This window comes from Lagopus leucura, unplaced genomic scaffold, assembly GCF_019238085.1.
Source record: "Lagopus leucura isolate 7727_CA_CO unplaced genomic scaffold, USGS_WTPT01 Super-Scaffold_100009, whole genome shotgun sequence".
Classification (NCBI taxonomy): domain Eukaryota; kingdom Metazoa; phylum Chordata; class Aves; order Galliformes; family Phasianidae; genus Lagopus; species Lagopus leucura.
The window spans coordinates 18,838,845-18,862,222 of record NW_024962266.1 but is presented as its reverse complement, the minus strand read 5'-3'; the positions used below and the strand labels follow the sequence as shown (position 1 = coordinate 18,862,222).

At 40.2% G+C, this 23,378-nt stretch overlaps 1 protein-coding gene and 1 long non-coding RNA gene across 2 annotated transcripts; one reads left to right on the top strand and one right to left on the bottom strand.

Annotated features, from left to right (window-relative positions):
• Positions 1 to 983: 983 nt before the first annotated feature.
• On the bottom strand, positions 984 to 23,321 carry CFAP57 (cilia and flagella associated protein 57). Its single transcript, XM_042873671.1, has 22 exons — positions 23,165 to 23,321; positions 22,769 to 23,085; positions 21,499 to 21,785; positions 21,155 to 21,362; positions 19,661 to 19,813; positions 18,416 to 18,555; positions 17,932 to 18,097; positions 17,445 to 17,558; positions 16,749 to 16,961; positions 15,950 to 16,123; positions 14,676 to 14,837; positions 14,070 to 14,225; positions 12,042 to 12,135; positions 10,948 to 11,138; positions 9,712 to 9,885; positions 8,202 to 8,360; positions 7,649 to 7,792; positions 6,428 to 6,544; positions 5,885 to 6,019; positions 5,658 to 5,801; positions 2,691 to 2,817; positions 984 to 2,430 (listed from the first exon to the last, which is right to left on the bottom strand). The coding sequence occupies exons 1-22, from the start codon at positions 23,319 to 23,321 to the stop codon at positions 2,219 to 2,221; spliced, it is 3,744 nt and encodes a 1,247-aa protein (XP_042729605.1). The 3' UTR covers positions 984 to 2,218.
• On the top strand, positions 7,274 to 21,591 carry LOC122181273. Its single transcript, XR_006179389.1, has 5 exons — positions 7,274 to 7,347; positions 7,775 to 7,850; positions 18,434 to 18,620; positions 20,573 to 20,663; positions 21,180 to 21,591. It is a non-coding gene; the product is annotated as an uncharacterized LOC122181273 (long non-coding RNA).
• Positions 23,322 to 23,378: the final 57 nt, after the last annotated feature.

The following is a 23,378-nucleotide window of genomic DNA, read 5'->3' as shown; positions in this document are numbered from 1 at the left end:
GCTCAGTTATTGTCACTTGTTCTTTTTTTAGCAGACCATGACATAAGAAGCTTAGGAGATGTTAATGCAATGGATTCCAGTTAATGTGGCAGATTCAGAAATTTGTCTGAGTAAAATCTTGAATCTTATGAAACGTAATCTATTGAATGCTTGGTGTCTTCAGCTTAAAACAACAAATGGAACATAATGGATATCCTCCTGCAAATGTTCTTGAACAATGACCTCATCTGTACCCTGACAAACCCATCCTCTTGGTGGGCCAGCTATCAAATACATCATCCAAGAAAAAGCCTCATTCAGCTTTCAGGATGGCAATGCATTTTCTAAAAAGCTGGCCTGTAACTTCACAAAAGCATGAGATGCTGATTAGCTCCTTTAGAGAGGTGATAAAGAGAAACAGACAATACAGACCATGTGAGGATGAAAGTAGAAAACACCAGGAAATACTTTTTTTCTTTTTTCCCCAGGGAGCACCTGATAAACTCACCTTGTGCTATGCCTGTCTTTCAGTGTTCCCCCTTACAAATGATGATTTAGCACATCCTACCCACCACAATCAAGCCCTAAATCCTCTTGAACTCGGTCTGCCAGATGCTTACCTGGGCTTCATCTACTGAGCTTTGTACTGTCTTTAAAATGACATCTTTCTAACGACAGTGACACATAGTTGTACTTTTAAGCATGTTAATCACAACTTAGAAATCATTCTTCACCTGAATACGCTTCTTCCTCTTATGAGGACAAGGTTCTTCTTTCTCAAAAAGATTGATTCCATTTCTCTAAACCACGTCTATTAAAGCAGTGGCTTCTACCACTCAATTTATTCTGACAAAATGAGAGGAAAATTATACCACATGGGAGTCAAGCAAATTAAAATGGGTGTGTTCTGAAAATTTAAGAGGGAACTGGTTTCTAAAATATTTGCTAATTACATTAATTACATCCTCTTTCTGTACAGGAAGTATCAAGATGATTATGGGGGCTGGGGGCGGCAGAAAGGGTGTTAAGCTAGCACATTAATAGACCAATTCCATCAGAACTTGTTCCTGTCAAACTTACACTTCATGCAGTTAAAGCTCAAAATGAGACAGGCAAGGCTAAAGAAATTTTATTTCCACATTCGAGGACAAAGCATGCAACTAAAGCATCCTGGGTCATGAGGGCTCACGGAACCATCTGTTTTACCATAGTGGAAAAGAGTCTAGTATCTCTAGAGTTATGTGCTATCCAGCCTTGACACTGTGATCTTCAGTGTAATATTATCATTAATATTTAGAAAGCACTTGTCACTTCTCTATGATTCAGGATAGGAAACAGAAACAGCAACGTACTGGCTGTTACAACACCATATAGTTTCCATGCTCATAAAGTAGCTACAAACTTCTGATACATGTGCAGTGTTCCTCAGTGTGGCAGATATGTATCATACACTGAGACCCAAAAAGGAAGACTTTCTTTTTTCCCTGATTTTCAGAGAAAGGAGTCCTGAAGTGGTTGCAGATGTTGGGAAAAAAAGCAAAGATGAATTTATTTAATTAATATATGAATTATGACGTAAGATTTGGACTTTATTGCACATTTTGGAGTCTTGCTGAAATGATTGTAATGGACCAACACATCCCTCAAAATGAGACAGGGGCTTGAGCATGGCTCCAGCTAGGAATGCTCGATCCCTAGCCAAAGACTGCTTTCACAAGGTAACTGATTTTCAGTCAGTGACTGGATACGTCCTTGGAATAGCAGTGACGTCTGTCTTAAGTACAGGCAGCCCTTTGTATGGATATAGGCAAGCCAGTTCTGGAAAAATGAAGGATGATATTGTTTTTGCAGCACAATGACACCAAATTAGAATTCTAGCAGACAGAGCTTACAGAGTTGACCAGCAATTCTCAACTAGGACACATTATTTTTTAAAGACAGGGGTGTGTAACTGCCCAAGCATGAAGGCACAAAGGTCAATCTTACTCTAACACAAATGTATTTATTTTTTTCACCTGGCTCCCTGGCAGCAGAAAGACTTCAGAACATGCATTCTTAAGTGAGAGGTAAGTACTCATGGAAAGGGCAGGAAAGAAGGAGGGAAGAAAGGTTGGTGTCTTGTGTCCTGAGCAGTGAGTGCTACAGGAATACTTCTAGTGATAATGCAAGTCTAATCTATGCTGTTGGATTTCTGAGCTTGCCAGGAGAATATAACAACATAAGGTGTCCTTGAACCAGGTCAGTATTGATGTGCCTTGTGGCTTCTTTCCAGACTCAGCTTAGGAAACATTCTATGTAACAGAGGCTGAGCTTCAAGGCCTTGCCCCTTTTCTTGAATTTGGTCTCGTAGATGCTGGATTTCAAGCAGCTGCATTTCTATGATTTTCTCATTTTCCTTCTGCGCATTCAACCTTAGTACAGCTGGGCTTGACAGCATTTCACTGGAAGGAGCTAGAAGATAAAACAGAGAGGACAGAGTAAAGGTCTAGCTCACAATTGTTGGCAATAAGCAAAGAAAGACAGCTTTCAGGACTGAAGGAGTACAGCTGAACAGTAATATTTTGCAGTGTTCACCACAACAATGCTATAGGTACTGTCAGGCAGACAAACTGGAACAATACAGAGATAATAACAGAATTGTTCATTAAGGTCAAAGAGGGCTTGTGGAATAAGCTCTGACAGCATGCAGACACAAATGAAGCATTACTCACCCGTGTCTTGAATTGCTTGTTTCTTCTTAGTTAATCTTAGTGCTGACTGGAGGTCATGTACCTGGGTATGAGCCACTGTCAGTTCTTGTCTCAAGTCATTAATTTCCCTAATCAGACTCACATTTTCCTGCAAAACCAATATACTCTATGAGGAAAAGCACAGGTACTATCTGGTTCAGCAACACGTCCATGGGAAGGAAACTGGACAGTGTAAAGTCAGTGTAACAAGCAGAAGATACTGTATGCTTGTGGAGCTAGAGCAATCAGTACGTCACATATTTCAGATAAGGCTATAGTAGATCTGAAATAAAATAAAAATGACACAATTTAATCACGTAAGCTGAAGAAGCTAATATTTGTTTTGCTTTTCTGACTGCAGCTGCATTCTGAGACATCATCTTCATTGCAGTTCCACAGAGAAGCTCGAGAATGCTCTAGGATTGATCTAATTAATTCAGAATTAAGATGTACAATTCCCATTTCTCCCTTCAGTCTGCATTATTTTGCTTTTCACTTTTACACCACGTATCTATTCACTTAAATTATCATTATCTCCTTGCGGATCTTCAAAGACCTTTTCATTAGTTCTGACTGACATCATCTATATACTTAGCCCAGAATTTGATGCTGCTATCAGTTGTTACTGTTGACTTCTTAGAAAAATACACAGTATTCTGTGTGAGGTAATTCCAGCTACTTCAAAATGTCTTGTTTGACTTGTTGGGTGCTAAAGAGGCTGTTGGTTAACACTGGTAATATCCTTCTGAAGAGGCAGGCTATCCAGACAGATTTAGCTTTTAATTCAATCTTTGCATTCTAACTGGAAGATTGCACTGCATCAAAACGATCAGCGGTGGATTAAAATAAATGCTCACTGCAAAACTTTGTCATAGGATGTTGCAGAAAAGTAAAAATTGTTTCAGAAAAGGGACTGATCAAGTGCGTGGAGGATGAGACCAACAGAAACAACTGCATATGATATTCGGACACAACCTACAGCCTAGTGAGTCCCTGCAGTGCTGACTGTCAGAGACAGGAATGACACCATGATGGAAAAGATGATCCTACAAATACTTCAGTTCAAGCAGTGTTACTTCAAGATTTTCCAGTATGTCTGTTCTTGTGTATCCATGTGATCAAAGAAGTCATTACAAATACAGGAGGTTGGAGGGAAAACTAGCAGTGCAAGAACAAGCAGCTGTCAATTGGTAACAACAATTAAAATTATCTTGGCAGTTCTAATCATCTGTTGCAGCAGTTATGAATGGAATATGCCTATGAACAGTCACTCAAAGAGGAATGCACAGCTCTGAAAATGTAAGCACAACTGAGGAATACTAGAAATACAGAGCTAGAAGGCCATCAGCATGTCATTTACTTGTTCAAAGCAAGCTCTGACAAAAGTTTGTCTAAACTAGTTTTAAAAGTCTCCTGTGTGGACTGGAAGACCATGATAATTCCTCCTGGCTGTAAAGTCTCATTAATCTACTAGACTTCAGAGAACTGCTTCTTCTTTAAAGAAACCAAGCTGATTAGAACCTTTGATATCTTCATCTTCCAGATGTTTTATTAATTTAGTTTTAATCATCATTTCATGTTAGGCTTACTGGTCCAAAACATTGAGTATTATCATTATAAGCACCATCTGTCACCCTATTCCTGCAGGAAAATTCTTCAGGTTCTTTTCTGAAGCCACCCTGTTTTGTGCCAAAAGGAAACATCAAATTCACAGGAGTGAAAAAAAAAATAATAATAAGGCCAATGAAGAAGACTGCTGCTGCATGGACCTGAAGAGGCACTATGGATAAATAACAATATGCAGATGACTTTGGTGAGGACTAAGGTCTAGCAATCCTGAGGAAGTGTAATAGAGTAACGATGAAGAAAAGTGAGGGGAAAAGGAAATGCTGACTGAGCAGAAGGAGATTATGGTAAGAAGAGACTGTGAAAGTGCTGTCCTCCCAGGACGTTCGTTGTGGGGCTCCATATCCTCCCATTTCCAGACGAAAACAAACTGGATCTTTGGCCTCAGCCCTCATAAGTTTATCTTGCTTCATGAGGAACAAGGATTCTGAGCAAGAGATCCTGATGTGAATCGGCATAATAACTGTGTGTTTCTGAGCTTCCTTGGAACATCTGGATGAGAACAGCTGAAAGCCCTTCTGAATTCAGACCAGTAGGAATGGACATGTATGACAAAATAAAGTCAGTATTTTTTTCTTTCTCCAAAATTACTTCCTAAACAGTGCCACATAGTAAGTGCAGCTTGGTTCTAAGGTGCAAATTGACAATAGCGGCAATTAAAAATACTGTTTGAAATAAAATAAGTCCATTAATTACTTTTAAAAAAAATCAGGTAGCAGAGATGCCCTATGCAGCAAAAATGCTAAGTCACAGCCTGAAACAGTGATTGAGCACCTGGTGGAAAGGCAGGGCCAACCCAGGGGAGCTCAGGTGCATGCAATTAACCAGAAGGGGTGAAGCCAGGATCCACTCCTTACCAGATCTCATTTAAGGGTGAAGGTACCTCTCTGGAGATCCCTGCCTACTGGAGGCAGGTAAGCAGTTTTTCTTCTTTTGTTTCTGTGCCTATGGCTGCATTTGGGCTTCTTCACGTTTGCTGCAGCATAGGATTATGCCACCCTGCTATTATCACTGTACTTTCTATAACATTACAGCATTATAGCCTATCTCCTTTAAAAGTGGGAAATGGCAGACAAACAAAAATATCTGCAAAACAGCAGCAATTTCTGGCACTGGAGATCTTGCTCTTTCCGTCCAGAAAATTGTAGGGCATTAGTGGCTCAGTGAAGATTGTCCTTGAATAGAAGCACTTGAAAGCCCTAGTAGCTCCTGGTGAGGAAGCAAACCAAAACTGTTTTAAAGTTCTAAGAATTAATGGCAGTATGGTGATTGAGGTCTCTTTTGTGCAACTTCTTCCCTATAACAAAAGGAAAGGCTTGTTACCTGCATGATGTGCGTGTAAGCAGCTTGGTGGATTTTCTGATCCTTCACCACTCTCTTTTTTAGAGCTGCTAAATTCCTCTCAAGATATTCTCTTTGTCTCATGTACTCCTGCTGCAAATCTGTGTCTACCTCTTCCATCTCTACCTGAGAGAGCACAAAGTTTTGCCTCAGTAAATACACTATCATAAATACTCATCTGCAAAGAGAAGGCAAAGTCTCTAACTCACCATTTCCAATTGCTGCACATACTTGGTGTAGAGCTCACGGATCCCAACCTTCAGTTTTTTATAATCCTGAATGAAGCCCACACAATTATGAAGATCCATTTTAAATCGTTTGATGAGAGCTTCCATATTTTGCTTCTGTAATAGTAATACAGATACATCACAGTAGGCTCTGACACATTCAATCTTCTAGAAAATCTAGCAGAAAAGGTGAAAGCTAATACATACTTAAACTTAGTTGTTTAAAAATACTTTATTAAAAACAGCTGTCTCACTGTGCTGTTAAATCTGGGAGAATGTGTTGATTGAACCTGGGTATAAATAACTGAATTTTTTTTAATATCAACTTGCTAGTTTGGTTGCAGATTTAGAAGTTTTCTGCCTTGTCCCCCAATTTATAGACTCTCCTGTTTCCTCAGCTTTGTACACAGCACCCATAGGACCTCTTTGGTCACATTAATGCTTCTGCAGTGTTACACCCCCACAAACTTCATTATCCAGGACTATGGATCACTGGGACCACTGGTCAGTGGCTGCACCCCATACCTTCTGCCTCTCTTTGTGCAAGTCCTTATTGGTTGCTTTTAATTTTTGTTGCAATTGTGTGATATTTAGTTTCAACTGTGCGTTCTCCCTGTGGAGTTGTTCCAGTTCCCTCTCCATCTGAAAGGAAGCAGAGGGAGGACATCAAGATTAAGTGGAGGCATTGTGAAAAAAACAACACGTAATGGGAAAAATCAGGGGCTGGAAATACAGACTTGAGGGAGGAGATCCCCCTTCAGGTTGAATTGCGTACAACACAAAACAAATCAATTTTGGAACAACACTGCCCTCTGCCAGAACACAGAGAAAAGAGGAGAAAAAAAAACGGATATACAGCTCCCTGTCAAATTACAGATTTAAGTGATGTGGTGACTATTGATTTCCTTGAGTTGGGCTAAGGCTGTACTGTTCTATCTGAATAAAAACGAGTTAGGTGAAAATTATCAATACCGGAAAGAGTAAGTGCAACAACAAGAACCATATGATACTGAAAAGAAACAAATGCATGAAAAGCTGTAGAAAAATTGGCCACAAAAAGCACCTAAGGGTGCTACAGCACTTACTGATGTGAGAATATGACCAGAAGAGAGGATAGAGCTTTCCTCGTGCTAGTGTGACATGCACATAAGATATTCATTAGCTTACATTTATTTAAAAGGCTTTCATTCTGAATAAATAGGTGTATGAAACCAAACAGGTCAGTGATTAGCAGTGGATAAGTCACACTAAGGTTATATCATGAATAAGTTGCCTAAGTGAACTTGCTGCAAGGTAATTATGAACACATGGGAAGTTTCCATGGATTAGTTGATTGATCTAATTCCTGAATTTGGTTTTCTTTGCATAAGTCTGCAACTTTTTGAGAGGAATTCTCTCCCTCTTCCTCCAGATCAGCAAAGGCAGTGTCTTGCAAACTCTACAAGGTATGTGCAGGGCAACTATATAAAGACGACATTTATTTTTAAGCAAACATTATATTACTCAATTTTGAATAAAACACTGAAACAGGAACTTAACAGGATTGGTCACTGGCAGCACACGATGTAAAATTAAATACCTATTGTGTCAAAGTATTTTTATTAGCTGCAAAGCTATTGAATCAATGTTGTGTGTCTTAGAAAGAAGTCAGGGAACAAACAGAGGGACTTCCATGGGACTGGCCTGGTGATCCTCATATTCAGCCGAAGGGTTTAGTAGCAGAGGCCTAATTATGGTGTTACTCACCTCGTGGATCTGCTCCTTCATTACTTTGATATCGTTTTCACGTGATTCTATTTGCTTTCTAAACTGCTCTATTCTGTGATCCAGTACAAACTTGAACTTTTCCAATTCCTGGTTTTTCTTCTTTAGGTCATATATATGCTTCTCCTGGGAGAAATACATACAGGAACTTGAATCAGACTCAGCGCTCTCAAAGATCCTTAAGGTGAGGTGTGAATACAGCATGGGCAAAAACAGCAGTCACGTATCTAGAGGGAGTCTAGACTTTAGTCACAAATCTCACTCGTACGGGGTGGGAAGCAAGGGGGGAAATAATGCAGAGATTACGGATAATCCTAAAAACTCAGGAATGGGGGATGAGAAATTCAATACCCTATACTGAGTTTCTGAAGGAAAGCTTAAAACATTAAGATCACAAACTAAAGACTTTGCAAGTTCTTGAAGTTAAAACTGAGTTTCCTGCACATTATGTTAACACAGCACCATACTACTAAAATAATTTGTAGTAAATTAAGGGAGGGAGACAATGATCTCAGCCAATTGTCCAGTTTCTCACCTTTTCCTGAATAGTGTTAGTTCTCTTTTCAATATTCGTGTTCAGCATTGAGATGTCCTTCTCCAACGACTTAATTACACCTTCCAGATTCTGCTGTTCCAGTTTCATGTCCTCAATGTCACTGTTTCGCTCTTTGAGCTCCTTCTGTAGGCTGTTCAACTAGAGAGGCAAACAAGGAAGAACTTGCAAGTTGTTCATCTCTTAACCATCATACTCTCTAAGATACCTTGTAGACACTGCAGGATAAAGGGTATCAGATTAACAGATAAAAGCACTTTAATATCATTTTATGAAAGACATTTAATGTTCTGAACCACCTAGAAAAAGTAAACAACTGAAGGACAGATGGACATATTGTTGGGAAAACAGTGAGAATTAAGATGGGCTTTGGGAAATCACGTTTCACTAAGAGATGAAGTTACAAACCATGTGCAGAGAAATCAATCTTGGCAGATGTTCTTTGAAAGCAAGAAGGAGGTGAGAAGAGCAGATAAAGATTCACACATAAAAAAGAACAAAGCAGCTCCAATTTCATGTTGATTAGGAGAAAGTAGTTGCAAACTAATTAGCTTGATTGAAACTGATCTCTGAAATGGTTGAGAAATCTCTGTAATATTGACCCATAATAGTCTGAATCTTTAAAGCAATGATAAAATGAGTTGTCTGACAGTGAGGAACTGGCATTCAGAAGCAGAAAGTGTGAGGATATTATGCCTAAGTGTCAGCTTCAAATAACACTCAAGTCATGGAAAATTACTTTCAGCCTCCCTGATCATTGGTCATACATATCTAACGATGACAAAAGTAGGCTGATAGGGTGCCTGATTCATATTCTTGAAATCCCTGTCTTAGTGCTAAGACCTGCAAAGCCAAGAAGGTCAGAACTGGGAAATGGTGCTGGAGAAATGTGAACACCCACAAAGGTATTCCCAGTGTCTAAAAGGCATAAGAACTGACTCGCAGTACCAAGATAAAAGATGTTATGCAGTCAGAGAACCTCTGTATCTTTAGGAAAATGTAATTTCCAGCTAGTCAAAGAGCTAAAGTTTCTATGCCTACTTCAAAACCCTAGAGTAAGAACAGTAAAAAATGTTGATATGTACAAAACATAATGTGTACAGCATTAAAAAGAAGCAATACAAGTGTTTTTCTAATATAGTAACATATCAGATCTTGGAAAAATTTAAAAGTTCATTTGTTTCCCATCATAGGATGAACAATGTTATTGTTTATGATTTCAAACTACAGACAGTTGAAGGAAGTGTACTGATAACAGCACACCTGCTCTATCATCCATCTCTAAGGATATCAGCATTCAGTCAGCACACAGCTTCTTCTGATCAAATATTCTGAAATATTCAGACGGATATAAAAAGGAGCAACTGTTCTCATATGGAAATCTAAATATTTACAAAATATGTTAATTGGTCTTCACACATCATTAAACACATTCAGTCCCTGGCACCAGGTCTCCACGTGCAGACACGATCCTATCACAGATAAGAGATACCCTTTTATTCATGACTCCTATTTCTCCTTTCAGTTGCAGATTTGATTCCTTTTCTTCTACAAGCCGTCTCTCATATTTAATTTTGATATCCTGGATTTCTCGGTCTTCATCTTCTTCAATCTGTTTCTTAATTTCTTCGTGTGCTTGAAGCTGCTGCCTCATATCCTCCTCTGCCTGCAGTTAGGAAAAGCAAACGTTAGAGAAGGCAACAATAGATGGCCAGTAAGGAAGAGGAGAATTCTTTATCTGTAATGTATTTCTCCTGGGAGGGCTTGTACTTAGTGGACTCTTCAGCGTCAATTGCAGCAATAGCATTTAAGCTAACAAGTTCTAAGGGGATTAAAGTCACTTTAAAAACTGTTAAGATAAACACCAAAAAATCTTCTTAAGGCTTAGGTGCTTAACGTTGCCTACAAAATAAATCAAAAATGTATATGTCTGAAAACCTAGCCAAACTTGCAAACTTGTTCTCACAACAGCAAATGCAAACCTAAGTAACTCTTGAGAAGACCTTTCTAAATGCTGTTTCTGCTGCATTAAGGACAATAAACACTCAGCTTTGCATCAGTCTCTGTATTACTTTCTTCTCACCTTCTTTCCAGACACTCTTTCCAAGTTGGTGTTGCAACACAGGGATGCAAGTAGTAACACTTAAGGGATTTATTGGCATTATTATATCAGCATCAGTCATCTGACTGCCCTATTTGGCTGAATCTTTGACCTCCAGGTGCTGGAGTTTCACTTAAGTACTCAGGGCATTCCTTTTTTCCTGCTCAAACTATGAAAGCAGGAGCCTCGGGGACTTGGTGACATTGGTGATTTCAGTAAGCAGGAGAATCCACCAGTTTAGAAATGTTATCTCTTCACTAGAACAAGGTGATTTAATCTTTATCCAACAGCAGTAACTTCTAACCCACATTAATAAAAAGAAATTCCTGGATGTAGGAAACAGAGGCAAAGCTGAGAATATCCAAGGACATTCTTCTCAGCAGATTACTGAATGTATGAAGTCCAAAAAAGCTGGTAATTCAGTTAGGGCTTTCCTCATTACTGTTCTGTTGATATCTACATATCTACCCCCCCCCCCCCCCCCAACTCTAAAAAATAAAAAAAAAAAGGTTAAAGGCAGGTTAGGAATTATGTGGAGAGTGCCAACTTTCCATCCTCTAGGAAATATTTCGTCACGGCTGGAAAGAAAAATACTCAACAATTCAAACTGCCAATCAGGTTTCTTACCTCCTCCAACAGAAGAGATTTCTCATTAAGTTTCTCCTCATAATAATCTGTTAGCTCTTCTAGAGCCCTGTTTTTGCTTTCCTGCAAATTATGCAGTTGTTTCTCATATTCCTCTTGCATCCTTTGGGAGTTTACTTGCAGCTCCTGGTATTTCTCATTTTCCATCAACAGTTTCTGGTTACTGTCAGATTCTGGAAACAGGAAACATATGGAACTGATAAAACTCATAGAAAAGAGAGGCATATCCTATCCTTCTACTATTATCAATGTCTTATTTTCTACTGTCTTTTTGGCAGCTGGTTGCAATAAATTACACTACAAACAACTCATCGCTTTCTTTGTCAGATATACAGGGGTTTTAGGCTCTATGGCCATATAAAATTCTACATCAGAAAATCATCCCTTGGGTTTCCTGCTCTTCCTTTTACTGTTCATCACTTCACTAATAAAGCCTGCTCTAATGTTGCCATTCTCCTCTCTCAGTTGGGCCTTTGAATATTCTGTTGTATCCCTGCAGAATGCAACAGAAAAAAATGTTTCAGCTTGAGTAAGTCCAAGCCTGCACCAAAATCCCCTAGTCTACCACTACAAAAAATGAATAGCAGTCAATCTAGGCATTCCCTTGAGAATGCCAGCCATGACAGAAACGTATAAGCACAACTGCTACGGAGTGGACTTGATATTTGGTATTAATGTGCTGTATTTCTGTTTTGGCTTGATTAAGAATCTGGGATCCAGGTATTTCCATGTTGTACACATTGTACACTAATTAGCCTGGTTGTTGAGCAGTAAAGCAATCACAAGTCTTGTACAGTGAGGAAATTACTGATCTCAGAAACAGAACATCCAAGATAAAATGCCCACGTGCACATTCTTCTGGTCACGAGTGCAGTTTAGACAAACTTTTGTTCTACTCTGCCTATATGACACACGTGCCTTTTTTCCTTTTACCCTGCACTCTGATAATCCCTGCTCATCACGTTACTTGCAGGTCCAAATTCTTTGTGTTCTTGCACATGGTGATAAATGCATTCACAACATAATCTAATGCATTTCCTGAAGATTCTAGTTACAAACACTTGTTGCAGTCTAACCTAGGTCTCGCATCTCCTTGGCATGTTTATTCATCAGCTCGGATACTTGAAGCTGGTGTTGCATTTCCTGATCATCTTTCTCTGCCTGTAAAATCTGGGAGAAAAAAAAAACAAAAACAAAAACATACACAAAAAAACCCTCAAAAGCTTAAAAATAAGCAAAGCAGTCTAAATCCTTTGTATTTTTGCCAAGGGTGGAGAACACACACACAACAGAATGATGTTTGAAATCTCTCACTAGAAAAGCATGCCATGTATTATTAAGCTGGGTTGTCCCAGAGATTCAGCATGAAAAATTACAATACTAAGGAAAGCTGAAGAAAAGTTGCAATGGAGTTCATATAATACAGGGCATTCTATAATCCTAAGCTAACAAGAAAAGTTTGTGAGTCACAAAGGCCTCCACTTTTCTGCGTGTGCCTGCTTGAGGAAAATACACAGTTCTGCAAATTGTTGTGCAGATACCAAAATCCAAGCTGCTCACTTGGAGCAACTTTGAAGCCCTAGAGCACTGACATTTGCATGGAATGACAAAACTAGGCAAAAGCAAGGTTTGAATGCCGTTTGCTTGCATGTTCTACTACCACTGCAAACTACTTCATCTTCTAAAAAGACACAACCGGAAAAGATGAGTGAGAAAATTCCCAGAAAATTCGGAGGGAGCCACCACAGGTTAATACATACTGATCCTCACAGAGGAAGTACAACTTGCCTGAGTGGAACTTTTATTCACCTTCAAAAGCATTTGCTTGCAAGCCTATAATCAACCAGCCTAAAGAAGTTTCAGTGTAGCTAAGATAATAACAATTCTGAAAAGACCTAAAGAAATGCAGAAGAAAACTGGCACAGGTAAAATTCAGTTAAAGGAATGAATACATAAGATGTGAACAGGTGACCTTCTTAAAGGTTAAGCTATATAAAAATGAGGAAAAGTAGAGAAGTTTAAACTCTGGCTATTTAAATGCAGAAGAACAATGAGAAAAGCCTGAGAGCCTAAGGAACAACTCAAGGAAAACTTCAAAATCAGTAATTAAATTTCTCAAGAAAATCAAGATCAGAAACTCATCAGAACACTGGCAGAGCCAACAGACAAGAGAGTTATAAAAGGAACACTTTTATAACAAGGCCGTAGAATAACTAAAGTGATAAGTACCTCAGCAAGCTTTCTGTCTGGAATCTTACTTTATGTGGAGACAAACTGAAATACTTTCTGAAGGGACTATGTACAACTCAACAAAATAAATGCTATCAAATCACGAGGATTGGATAATATTTATTGTAAAATGTATTACTGAAAATAATAGAATTGAATCATGGCATATATGGTATGTGATCTCTCACCTCAAGCCATTTGACTGACAGTGAAATTGCTATTGCATCATCTCCATTCTAACTCTAAATAGGGTCCTGAAAATTACAGATCAACCATGTGGTGTATGCACTGGATAGGCAGAACAGAATTAGCAGGCACATGTAAGAAAGACACTGGGAGAAATTATTGTGGCTTTTGTCTTTTAGCGAAGCTCTCCCTCGTGACCACAGAGAAACCAATATATGAAACAAACCAAGTATATGAACAGGAGAAATCCAGAGGGTATAGTTTAATTCTGTTTTCAAAAAGCATACAAGACACTTCACCGAGTGTTTTTAAAAGTGCTAGGCAGCCAAAGCATAAAGAATAAGGCAGTAAAATGAACAACCGTAGGAGGTGCAAGTTGCATGCGATAGAGCTTTTAAGGCACAGTCCCACTTCTACCCACAGATGATAGATCTTACTGATCCTTGGATGCAGGCAAAAGTTATTGCTGAAACTGTTCTCTCCCAGGTAGCCTCTTGCTTCCCCTCAGTACTTGCAAGATAGTTGACTCAAATAATAGGTTCATGCTTTACAGATATCAGGAACACCTTTGTTGGAATGGAATGTTGCATTCTTCAGATGCCTTGTGGCATTCATACATACATAATGTAAGCTTGAATTTAGCTCAAAAGGGAAAGACTTAGTATTTGGAACTGCAGTATGAATCATACCTGGTGTTTGTTTTTAAGGGATTCTAGCTCCTGAGTGAAAGTCTCTTCTAATTCCTTTATTTTTTCACGACAACTCATGTCCTTGAGACGTAACTGGTAATCGTTTTCTGTCTGTAGCTCTGACACACGAATTTGCAGGTCTAGCATTGCCCGATTCTATTAGGACATGGATGAGAAGATACTTTTAACAGAGAGATTATTTGCCATTAGCAACAGTTAAGGATGCTTTAACTATTTCTGAAAGACAGCCTTAGAGAATTTTCACCAAGACAGACTATTAAGTTTCAGAAGCAATTTCCCGTGTTATTTTACAAGACAGTATATAAAAATGCAGCTGATTCTCCACCACATTAAAACTGTCTACAAGTGACTGGAGAAGGTATTAGAGAAATGTCAAAACTCTTTTCTACATTTGCTGTTCATACAGTGCTGTTTGCATGTTAACGCTCAGCTACTTGCTGTAACCTCCTCTTGCAAAGAAAGCCATGCAAGTTCTCTTGACAAAGGGCCATACATGCACACTTAGTCACAAACATCTTGCAAATGTAATTCACAAACTGCAAACTAGGAATCTTATAGTTCATATGCATAGGTTGCTCCTCCTACCTTCTCCTCTATATCGGATTTCATGATCAACACCTCCTCAGCATATTCAAATTCCTTTTCCCTTTTCAGTGTCATTCCCTTCTTACTGTATACTTTCCAGAAGAATATAGAGCCATCCTCTGAGGCGGTCAGCAAAAAGAGGTCATCATTTGATACAGACATCTTAGAAAGAAGAGACAGTGGAATGATAATAGAGACGAGGAAGAACAGCGACATTGTTTGATCTTACATCACATTTTGCTTCCCACCCGCTTATTCCCTGTTGTTTCTACCACAGTCTGCAGTGGAAGTATTAACATAGCCCAACATCCTCTACTCCTGCTCCAGCCAGGTCCAGAAAACATTGGAAGGCAATGAAGATCCAGAGGAACTTGTGAAGACACTGGATCCACTTCTGTTCCCTAAGCTGTAGGAAGATTTAAAAAACCTGGAACAGACAAGACCTTCTAGATAGTCATAGCACAGACAGGCAATTCATATCAAAATTCCAAAGGTCCTAAGCCTCTTTTCTCTGAGTAGTTGTTTGAGCAACAGATGGTTAAATCTTTCTCTTGAATTTGCATAAAAAACTCACTGAGAAATATCTAGTAATAACTGCAGTCATCTGTTGCAGACCTCCTCTGACTGCATAGCTTGGCATAGAGTACCTGGGAGCTGACACAGCTTGTGAGTGAAGTGAAAGTATGGTTCTAGTAATTGCCTAGTATGTAGCCTACTGTTGGACTGTGCAGCTCCAAGTCAAGGTGCCGTATTTGACAGTGATATTTAAAACACCAAAATCATCAGCAGTTTTAAGAAAGCAGAACACACGGGTTCCCAAAAGTGTACTGAAATATTTCATGGTTGGAACTTCCACTCACCATGTCCCCATCTTTCATACGTTCTTCAATAGCCTTCTAGAAACACTACAGTTATCAGACTGTGCATTGTTTACCTCTTGTTTACCCTGGCAGCAAATCATTTAATGCATGTATCTCGTTCCTCCATCCATTCTCACAACAGATTTCCAAGCCCGCATAGTTTTATCTTCCTCTTTCCAGAAAAAGATATAACAAAGTTCTCCATCAGGAATATGCCTTGTTTTTTTTTAACCAAAACCTGCTTGTCTAGTAATGCCTATTTCTAAAGACAAGACTTCTGTGAATTCTCTAATCTTCACTTTCCAGAAGCACGCTCAACCTTAGTTAGAACATATTATGCTGTGAAAGGGGAAGGAGAATTGGTGCTAAATGAGATGAGTACAATTGGCATGGCAAAGAAGTATTCTGTGTTACCTTTGTAACAGCACCAGCGTGGGCTTGATACTCATTGAAATCCTGGCACAAAGGTAACGGGTACTTCATAGCTCGTACTGTTCCCAGAGATGTACCGACAAATACCATGTCACCAGAATGAGAAACAGCTACTGCAGTGTAAACAGCATCAACAGCAGGCACTTCATGCTGGACCTAAAAAAACCAAACCACAAAGAAATGTTACCACCACATTGCGTTAAGTTTCCCAAAGCTATTTAATTACTTACTGCATGAGCAGCTGTCGTATTGCTGCCTGCAGCAAAGAAAGCAGTTAGGAGAATCTACATGTCTACAGGACAAAAAAATGTATAGTAATATAATGTAAAATCATTAATGATAGTACTGAACTTTGTACGTGTGCAGTCTTAAAATTTAAAGCCAAGTTCCACAAGTCAATCTCTTTGAATAATGAAATGCTTATTGCATTCAATTTAGCATTGTTCTTAACAGAAAAACAAACAACCAAAACAAAACAAAAACCCCTGTGGTCTACGGAGGTATATCCAATACTGGAACTAATGTTTCAGCAAAAGATTTGATACAATATTGCAAAGTTAGTTTGCTGGACTAGAAGATTTTGAGGTAAATCAAGGTAAAATTAGAAAGATAAAAACTACAACAAAATCTCAAGTTTCATGGTAAAGGACATAAGAACACTAGAAAACCACCAGCGAATATTGTAGCAATCAAGAATGGGTTCCATGGATGATAAGGAAACCAAAGCATTAGCACCCTCCCTAAAGAACTTAGCAAAATGCCACAGCACAAGTTAGCTCACCGAAGACTCGGAAATTTCTTTGAGAGTTTGGTCTGATCCAACAGCAAAGATGACTTTGGAATCAGAATGCAGGGCAATGCTGCTGTAGATGCAGGATGTGAGCACGCACTCCATCTCCCTTTTACCTGTTGATAAGTTCCACTCATACACAGCACCGTGTGTGTCACAGGAGAAACATTTTGAATCATCTGCACTCCATTTAACTGCACATATCTGTCAAACACAAAACATGCGAGGGAGACAGCATGCAAGTTCCTTTAGTGGTAAACCCACAACTGCTTTGGAATCACATTTCTAGGTTTTTCTTAAAATAACTTTGATGTTTTTCAGCTAATTCCATTTCAGCATTAAAAAAAACCACCACAACATTTCAAATTACCTTATGATCACACTGACAAAAAAGCTTATTTCTATAATATTCAAAGCAGTTCATAACAAGCAGTTCATCTCATTTTTATACTTCATTATTGGGATATTTCTCCTAGTTCTGCTATGTGCAAATCATTCTTCAGTGTAAGGACAGACTCTTCAGATTTATGTGGTGCACACATATACTAAATAGGAAAGCTGACTTTTTGTATTTGTAGCACTAATTTTGGGGTCCATTCCTGATTAAAGATTGTACTTCACCTTTTCTAAATGCATCCCAAGAACTCACACTTAATGAGTTGTAGTGTTTAGGATTTGTTTACTAACCTTCCCGCTATGTCCTTTTAAATTATTAGTATTCTCAAAGGTGGTACAGGAATAAATTTGAATCACATTTCCATTAACTGCAGCAAAAAGATGGCCTCCATTACTGAATGAGCACTACAAAGAGAAAATATCCACGCATTAGTGTAGATGCAGCGGATATAAAAAGTCATGCAATGAATTCCAATGACATTATCTAATATCTGAACACTGTATAAGAAGAAAGCTGCGTGACATAATCAGCATATTACCACTCTCATAGTTGGTGCTTTCCCCTGTAAAATTCAGTCCTCCAGTATTTCTGACCAAACCCCTTCAATGGTTCCCAGGCCCACAGTTACACATCAGTCCAGGCTCATTTTCTGATAGTTGGAAACGTTCTCTTTGCTTTTATATCCTAAATCCTATAGGATCTATCAGACAGGATGCTATCTTATGTCATGTTTTTCCCCACTGCGCTCCCCAGTCCCACACTTGAATCATTCCTTACCTCTCTACACTCTCTCACAGGAAAATCCTTGAAAACATGCATGTCCTCATATAGCACACTTATAAATCGTAGTTTGTCAGGAAACCCAACCAAACAGAAAAGGCCAGTGGGGTGAAGTGCTACTGTGTATGCCTCCTCCCAGAACTCCTTGTACAGCTCCAAAGTGCTGAAAGAGAAAACCATTGTGCAGAATGGAACGGTGCAAACTCCCTATGAATGTTCCTGGAGATTCTTTTTCCAAAACACATTACAGCTTTACCACAAACCTTGAATAATAGAAAACGTCTTGGACTACTGGCGCTACATTTCAAAGGCACCTCATATCCATAGTGCCCAAAGCATGTCAATAAGACCATTCCTATCCCACACCACGTAAGACTTTTATCAAAATAACTCTGTTATTGACATGAAATTGATGCTGCTGACTGCTAAACACAATATATGAAAAAGCAGGAGGTAATAACAAACAAAAACAACTCTTTACTTTGTCTTGTAATTCCAGACACGAACAGATTTGTCCAGGGAACAAGTGGCAACAATGGGTCTTCGAATACAGACGTCCAGACCCGTGATTGAAGCAGAATGTAATGGGAAATGTAGATATTCAAAATGACTTGATTCTTCCTGAGAAAAATGATAACATTAAAAAAAAAAAACAAACAAATGTTTCCCTGTGGGCAGTAAATCAGGTAAGAAATCTATCACAACTCTTTGTGTAAGTAATCTAATAGGTCTGAGGAAGCCACTTCCTCCTGTCACTGCTCCTGCCTGAACATCCTTGAAACATAACAGCATTAGAATCATTTTAACATTATGATTAATTATCAGGAAAAGTGCTGCAGGGAATATGTAAGCACCACAGATCTCATACACCAGCGAGAGCAGATCATAATTGGAGGTGTCCAAATAAACACAAGTTAGATAAACAAATAAAACTGGACCTGAAAGGACTCAGTTAAGATCTTGTGGTCTGACAGATATTTAAAAATAATTACGTGCTAAATAATAAGCAAATTAATCAGGATGTTTAACTATTCCATGCTGGATGTGAAACACTGATGCAATTATAGAATGCATGCAGAAGAAGATTCCATAACTGCAAAACCCTTCCCTGTAGAGATCTTCTTAATATTACTTTATGCAGGTTAGTATTTAACTTTGTAAAGTCAATTTCATTACACGTTCAACTCCTGCCCTTGTATTATTTAATTCCATCAAAACAAGGAATGCTTATTATGATGTTTGTCCTTCACAAAAAGGTTTCACTTCCAACTAGAACTTCAGGAACTATTATTTTGGAGTCAGATTAGCTTCCCAAGGCTGTTTCAGCTTTACTATGATGCTGCAGTTTCTGCATCTTACAGTATAGCATAAACTACTACAATTACACTAAAAATCCCTCAGTTAAAACCTTACTTACATGGTCTGATAGTGACATGCATCCCTAAATAGTCTTAGCAGTATCCTTTTATCCCTCTACTGAATAGCATCTAGTGTGCATATAGAGAGGGATATAGAGAGGTGTTTCCACAAGAGGCTACTAAAATACAGAAATACAGCACTCAGAGAAGCACACAGTGCACCTCAGAGATGTGTTTTAAGGGTTCAGAGCCTAGCTGATAGATTTCAGGAGAACACATCACAGAAGGCGACACTGAAGGGTCTGTGCCTCTACAATACATCCCCTACTGGATACGTTGGATGTGGAATGTGTAAAGATTGCACTCACCTTCAAATAATCTGTGGAGGGCATAGTAAACATGTAAAGCTGATTTTTAGTTGTGCTAACAACTATGGCTTCCTCAGAGGGGCTGAAGCATATGCATGTAATGTCCTGTCTGCCCAACAGCTTTGGCACAGTGGTGAACAGGTCCTGAGGAAGCTGCACAAGAAATATATCCAATGGGGTATTTCAGGTCTCCATGTCCTAGCAGTAGGCATTCTTGCACTCACACACACACACACTTTTGCTGAAATACCACCTTAATGAGTATATATGCAGTATCAATAAGAATACTTGGATAGCAAATAGCATAAAAGTACTTCCAGGCAGGAATAGCATTCAAGATAACCAAAATGTGCCTTTAACATCTGAGCATCAGAGGATATTTCAGCAGTAATCTTAAGCACTTGAGTTAAAAAACAAATCGGTATCAAAAAGACATTAAGCAAAAAAAGTAGAAAGTGATAGAATAAAAACTGCCTGGAAACTGTGATCTCAGAATAACCATTATTTGTACTGTATCATTCAGGCTGATAATACCTGAATTAGTGGCATCCTATTTGCAAAAGATTGATGGTCAACAGACCATGAGCTTCATCACTAAAGACTCATGAACTCCTCCTCCTGTAGACCTGAGCTCCTGTGTCCAGTCAGCCAGTGGATTCCAAGACCCACCTCTCAAATCGATGAGTTGGAGGCAGGCAGGTGCAAACCATATATACACCTATACGTGCCTGGCAGAAAGTCTCTTATCTTGTAGACTTGAGGAATAATCGACTGTGGAAGCAACAAGCTGGCTGACAGTAGAACACCTTTAAAAGAGCTTTCAATTTCTAGTGTAAAAGGTTTGGAAGTTGATGAAGATTTACTAAATATCCACAAGCAAAAAAGATTTTTATTCCCTTTTCTAACTTCTAGGATCTGACATGTAATGAAGATGTGACCTTCCAGGCCCAGAATGTAAAGGCTTGACCAGATCAGAGTAAAATGCCCTTATCCTGATACCACAGTAAGTCAGTACACACAGCTCCTATGGGACAATTAGAAATCTTACTAGATTACTTAAGAGTGCATATGTCTTGCCAAAGCCATAATAAATATTTGAAGGGAAAGATGCATTGCCTTGGAAAAAAGCAAACAATCAGTCTAGTTTTTCATAACTGATGCAGCCTACTTCTTAGCTCCAATGCCTCCATAAATACAGGTTTCTTAAAGGTTTCCAGAAGCTTAGCAACCTTAGCAACCATATTTCACATAAAGGTACATGGCGAGCTACCTTGCAAAAGTTCATCTGACCCTGAGTTTCAGTGTGAGCTCTGGCAAATCCCTTCCTTTTTACAACACTTAGCTCGTGCTTATAATGGACTTTAATGTTGTGCTAAGAATGGAATTTAATTGTGCTAAGAATTATTATTAATAATTGAATCAGAAGCAGCCCTCCTGCCCACAAAAACAGGCCTCTGCTTTGTAATTGCTTGCAAAAGCTTTTTTTTCCCCTACCCAGATTTCTTGACTCTCCTTGTAGACTTCCTTCTCGTTGGTCTTCTCAAACAGAAGAACCACTCCTGGGCTAGATGAACATGCAAAGCCTTTGGAATAAGCTACAACTGCAGATATTTGAGGCAGAGAATCCTGTAATGAACCACTGTCTTCAGAGGTTGGTTCACCAGAGACATCAGAACAACTGCAAGCAAGAAATGTATAAAGTCTTCAGAATAAAAGAGACAAAACAAAAATGTTTATTAGCAGCATCAAAAATGTTATAACCTATTCATGAACTGGACAAGAAAGAAGTGAATGGCCTGCAACAAGTCTTCATGCACAAGTATTCTGCAAAGATTTACCTCTCATAATGCTTTGCTCGTGTACCTTCTTCCAGTTCCTTGGGTGGTTTTCTGTATTCTACATCTCTCTGCCAGAGCAGCTCTCCAGTTTCAAAGAGGAAAAGTTTGCCTGTGGCAGTGCCACATATAATTTCCTCCTCAGACAGCCAAGCATGGCACAGGTAGTTTTGTGGCTCTCCCTTTTGTAAATTTGTCTGCTTCAAAGTTCCTTCACTGTATTTAAATAGTTTAAAAAAGCCATTTCCAGTAACACAAATCTGTGCATTGTCTTGAGGACTAAAGCTCACCTGTGGAACAAGAGAGAGAAATTATTTTACACAGCTATGTTTACTCTCAGGAATTATCATATGCAAGTATCATATTGTTCTAGAGAGGTACGAGATACAGGAAAACAAACAAGGAAAAAACTTTCACAGAAACGTAGAAGAAACTAAGAAATACACTTTGCACTTCTCCCCCTTTTGGAACTGTGCGTATCAATGTGAGACATGATGTTATGGATACATTAATTCTATTAAACTTAGAAGCCACCTGAATCACAGTATAGTATGGGAGTTGTCTCTGCCCTTCAGGATCAAGCAAGGCAAAAACACGTCTTCACTGCTGATTACCAGGTTTTCCAGGTAGAAAGGCACCATCCATTCTTAGAAGTCAGGAAGAATTTCTGTATTTCGGGAAAGGCAAACCTTACCCATAATGCGCTTTAATTTGTGTAAATGGGTGTGTGCTGATGGATCCAGTGGACTAATCACCTCGATCCCCTATACAAGGACAGCAGGAGTAGCTAGACATGATTTTCCACGCTTAATGGGACTATAGGCTGCACTTGTCTTCACGGTCACTCTCCTCTCGCCACAAACTGAGCTCACACACACAGCAGGCTGTCTGCTTGTAGACGTACCCCAGAAAAAAATGGCAGCTACCATGCGGCCTGTCCCCCTGGCGTTCACAAGCGCCCTTCAAAAATGGGAAATGGTTTTAAGTTGAGGGAGGGGAGATTTAGGTTGGATGTCAGGGGGAAATTCTTTACAGAGAGAGTGGTGAGGTGCTGGAACAGCTGCCCAGAGAGGCTGTGGATGCCCCGTCCCTGGAGGCTCAAGGCCAGATTGGATGGGACCCTGGGCAGCCTGGTCTGGTACTAAATGGGGAGGTTGGTGGTCCTGCCTGTGGTGGGGGGGTTGGAGATTCGTGATCCTTGAGGTTCCTTCCAACCCTGGCCATTCTGTGATTTCTGTGATTCCCGCTGCCGGCGGCTCCCGGCGGCCGTTACCTGGCAGACACCGCCTCCGGCGGCCTCGAGGCGCACCGCGGCCAGCAGCCGCTGCTTCTCCCACAGCCACAGGACGAGGCGCGGCTCGGGAGGGCCGGTGGCCGCGGCCAGATGCCGGCCGTCGGGGGAGAAGGCCAAGGCCAGCGCCTCTCGCGCCGGCAGCTCGGCGGCGGTCAGCGTCCTCCGCAGCCGTGGCGGCCCCTCCGTCAGCTCGTACACCGTCAGAGCCGGCTCCTCCTCCGCCGTCTCGGAAACGGCCAGGTACCGCCGGCTGCGGCTGACGGCCAGCGCCCGCACGCCCCGGCTCTTCTCGCGGCCTGCGGGGAGGAGAAGGGATAGGGATCGGATCGGGTCGTGGGCGGGCGGCGGCGACGGGGCCGGGTGGGGTGCCGGCACCTGGGATGAACTTGTGCCATCTCTGCTCGGTGTGGAACTGCGCGAGGGCCGCACCCGCCGCGTGCAGCACCAGCCGCTCCTGCAGGAAGCAGACGCCGCCGGACACGCCGGGTCGGCAGCCGAACACGGCCGCGGGCCGCGCCGCCACCGACGCCATGACGCGTCCGCCGTCGCCGTGGAAACCGCGGCTTCGCGGCCGCCGGAAGTGACGGCG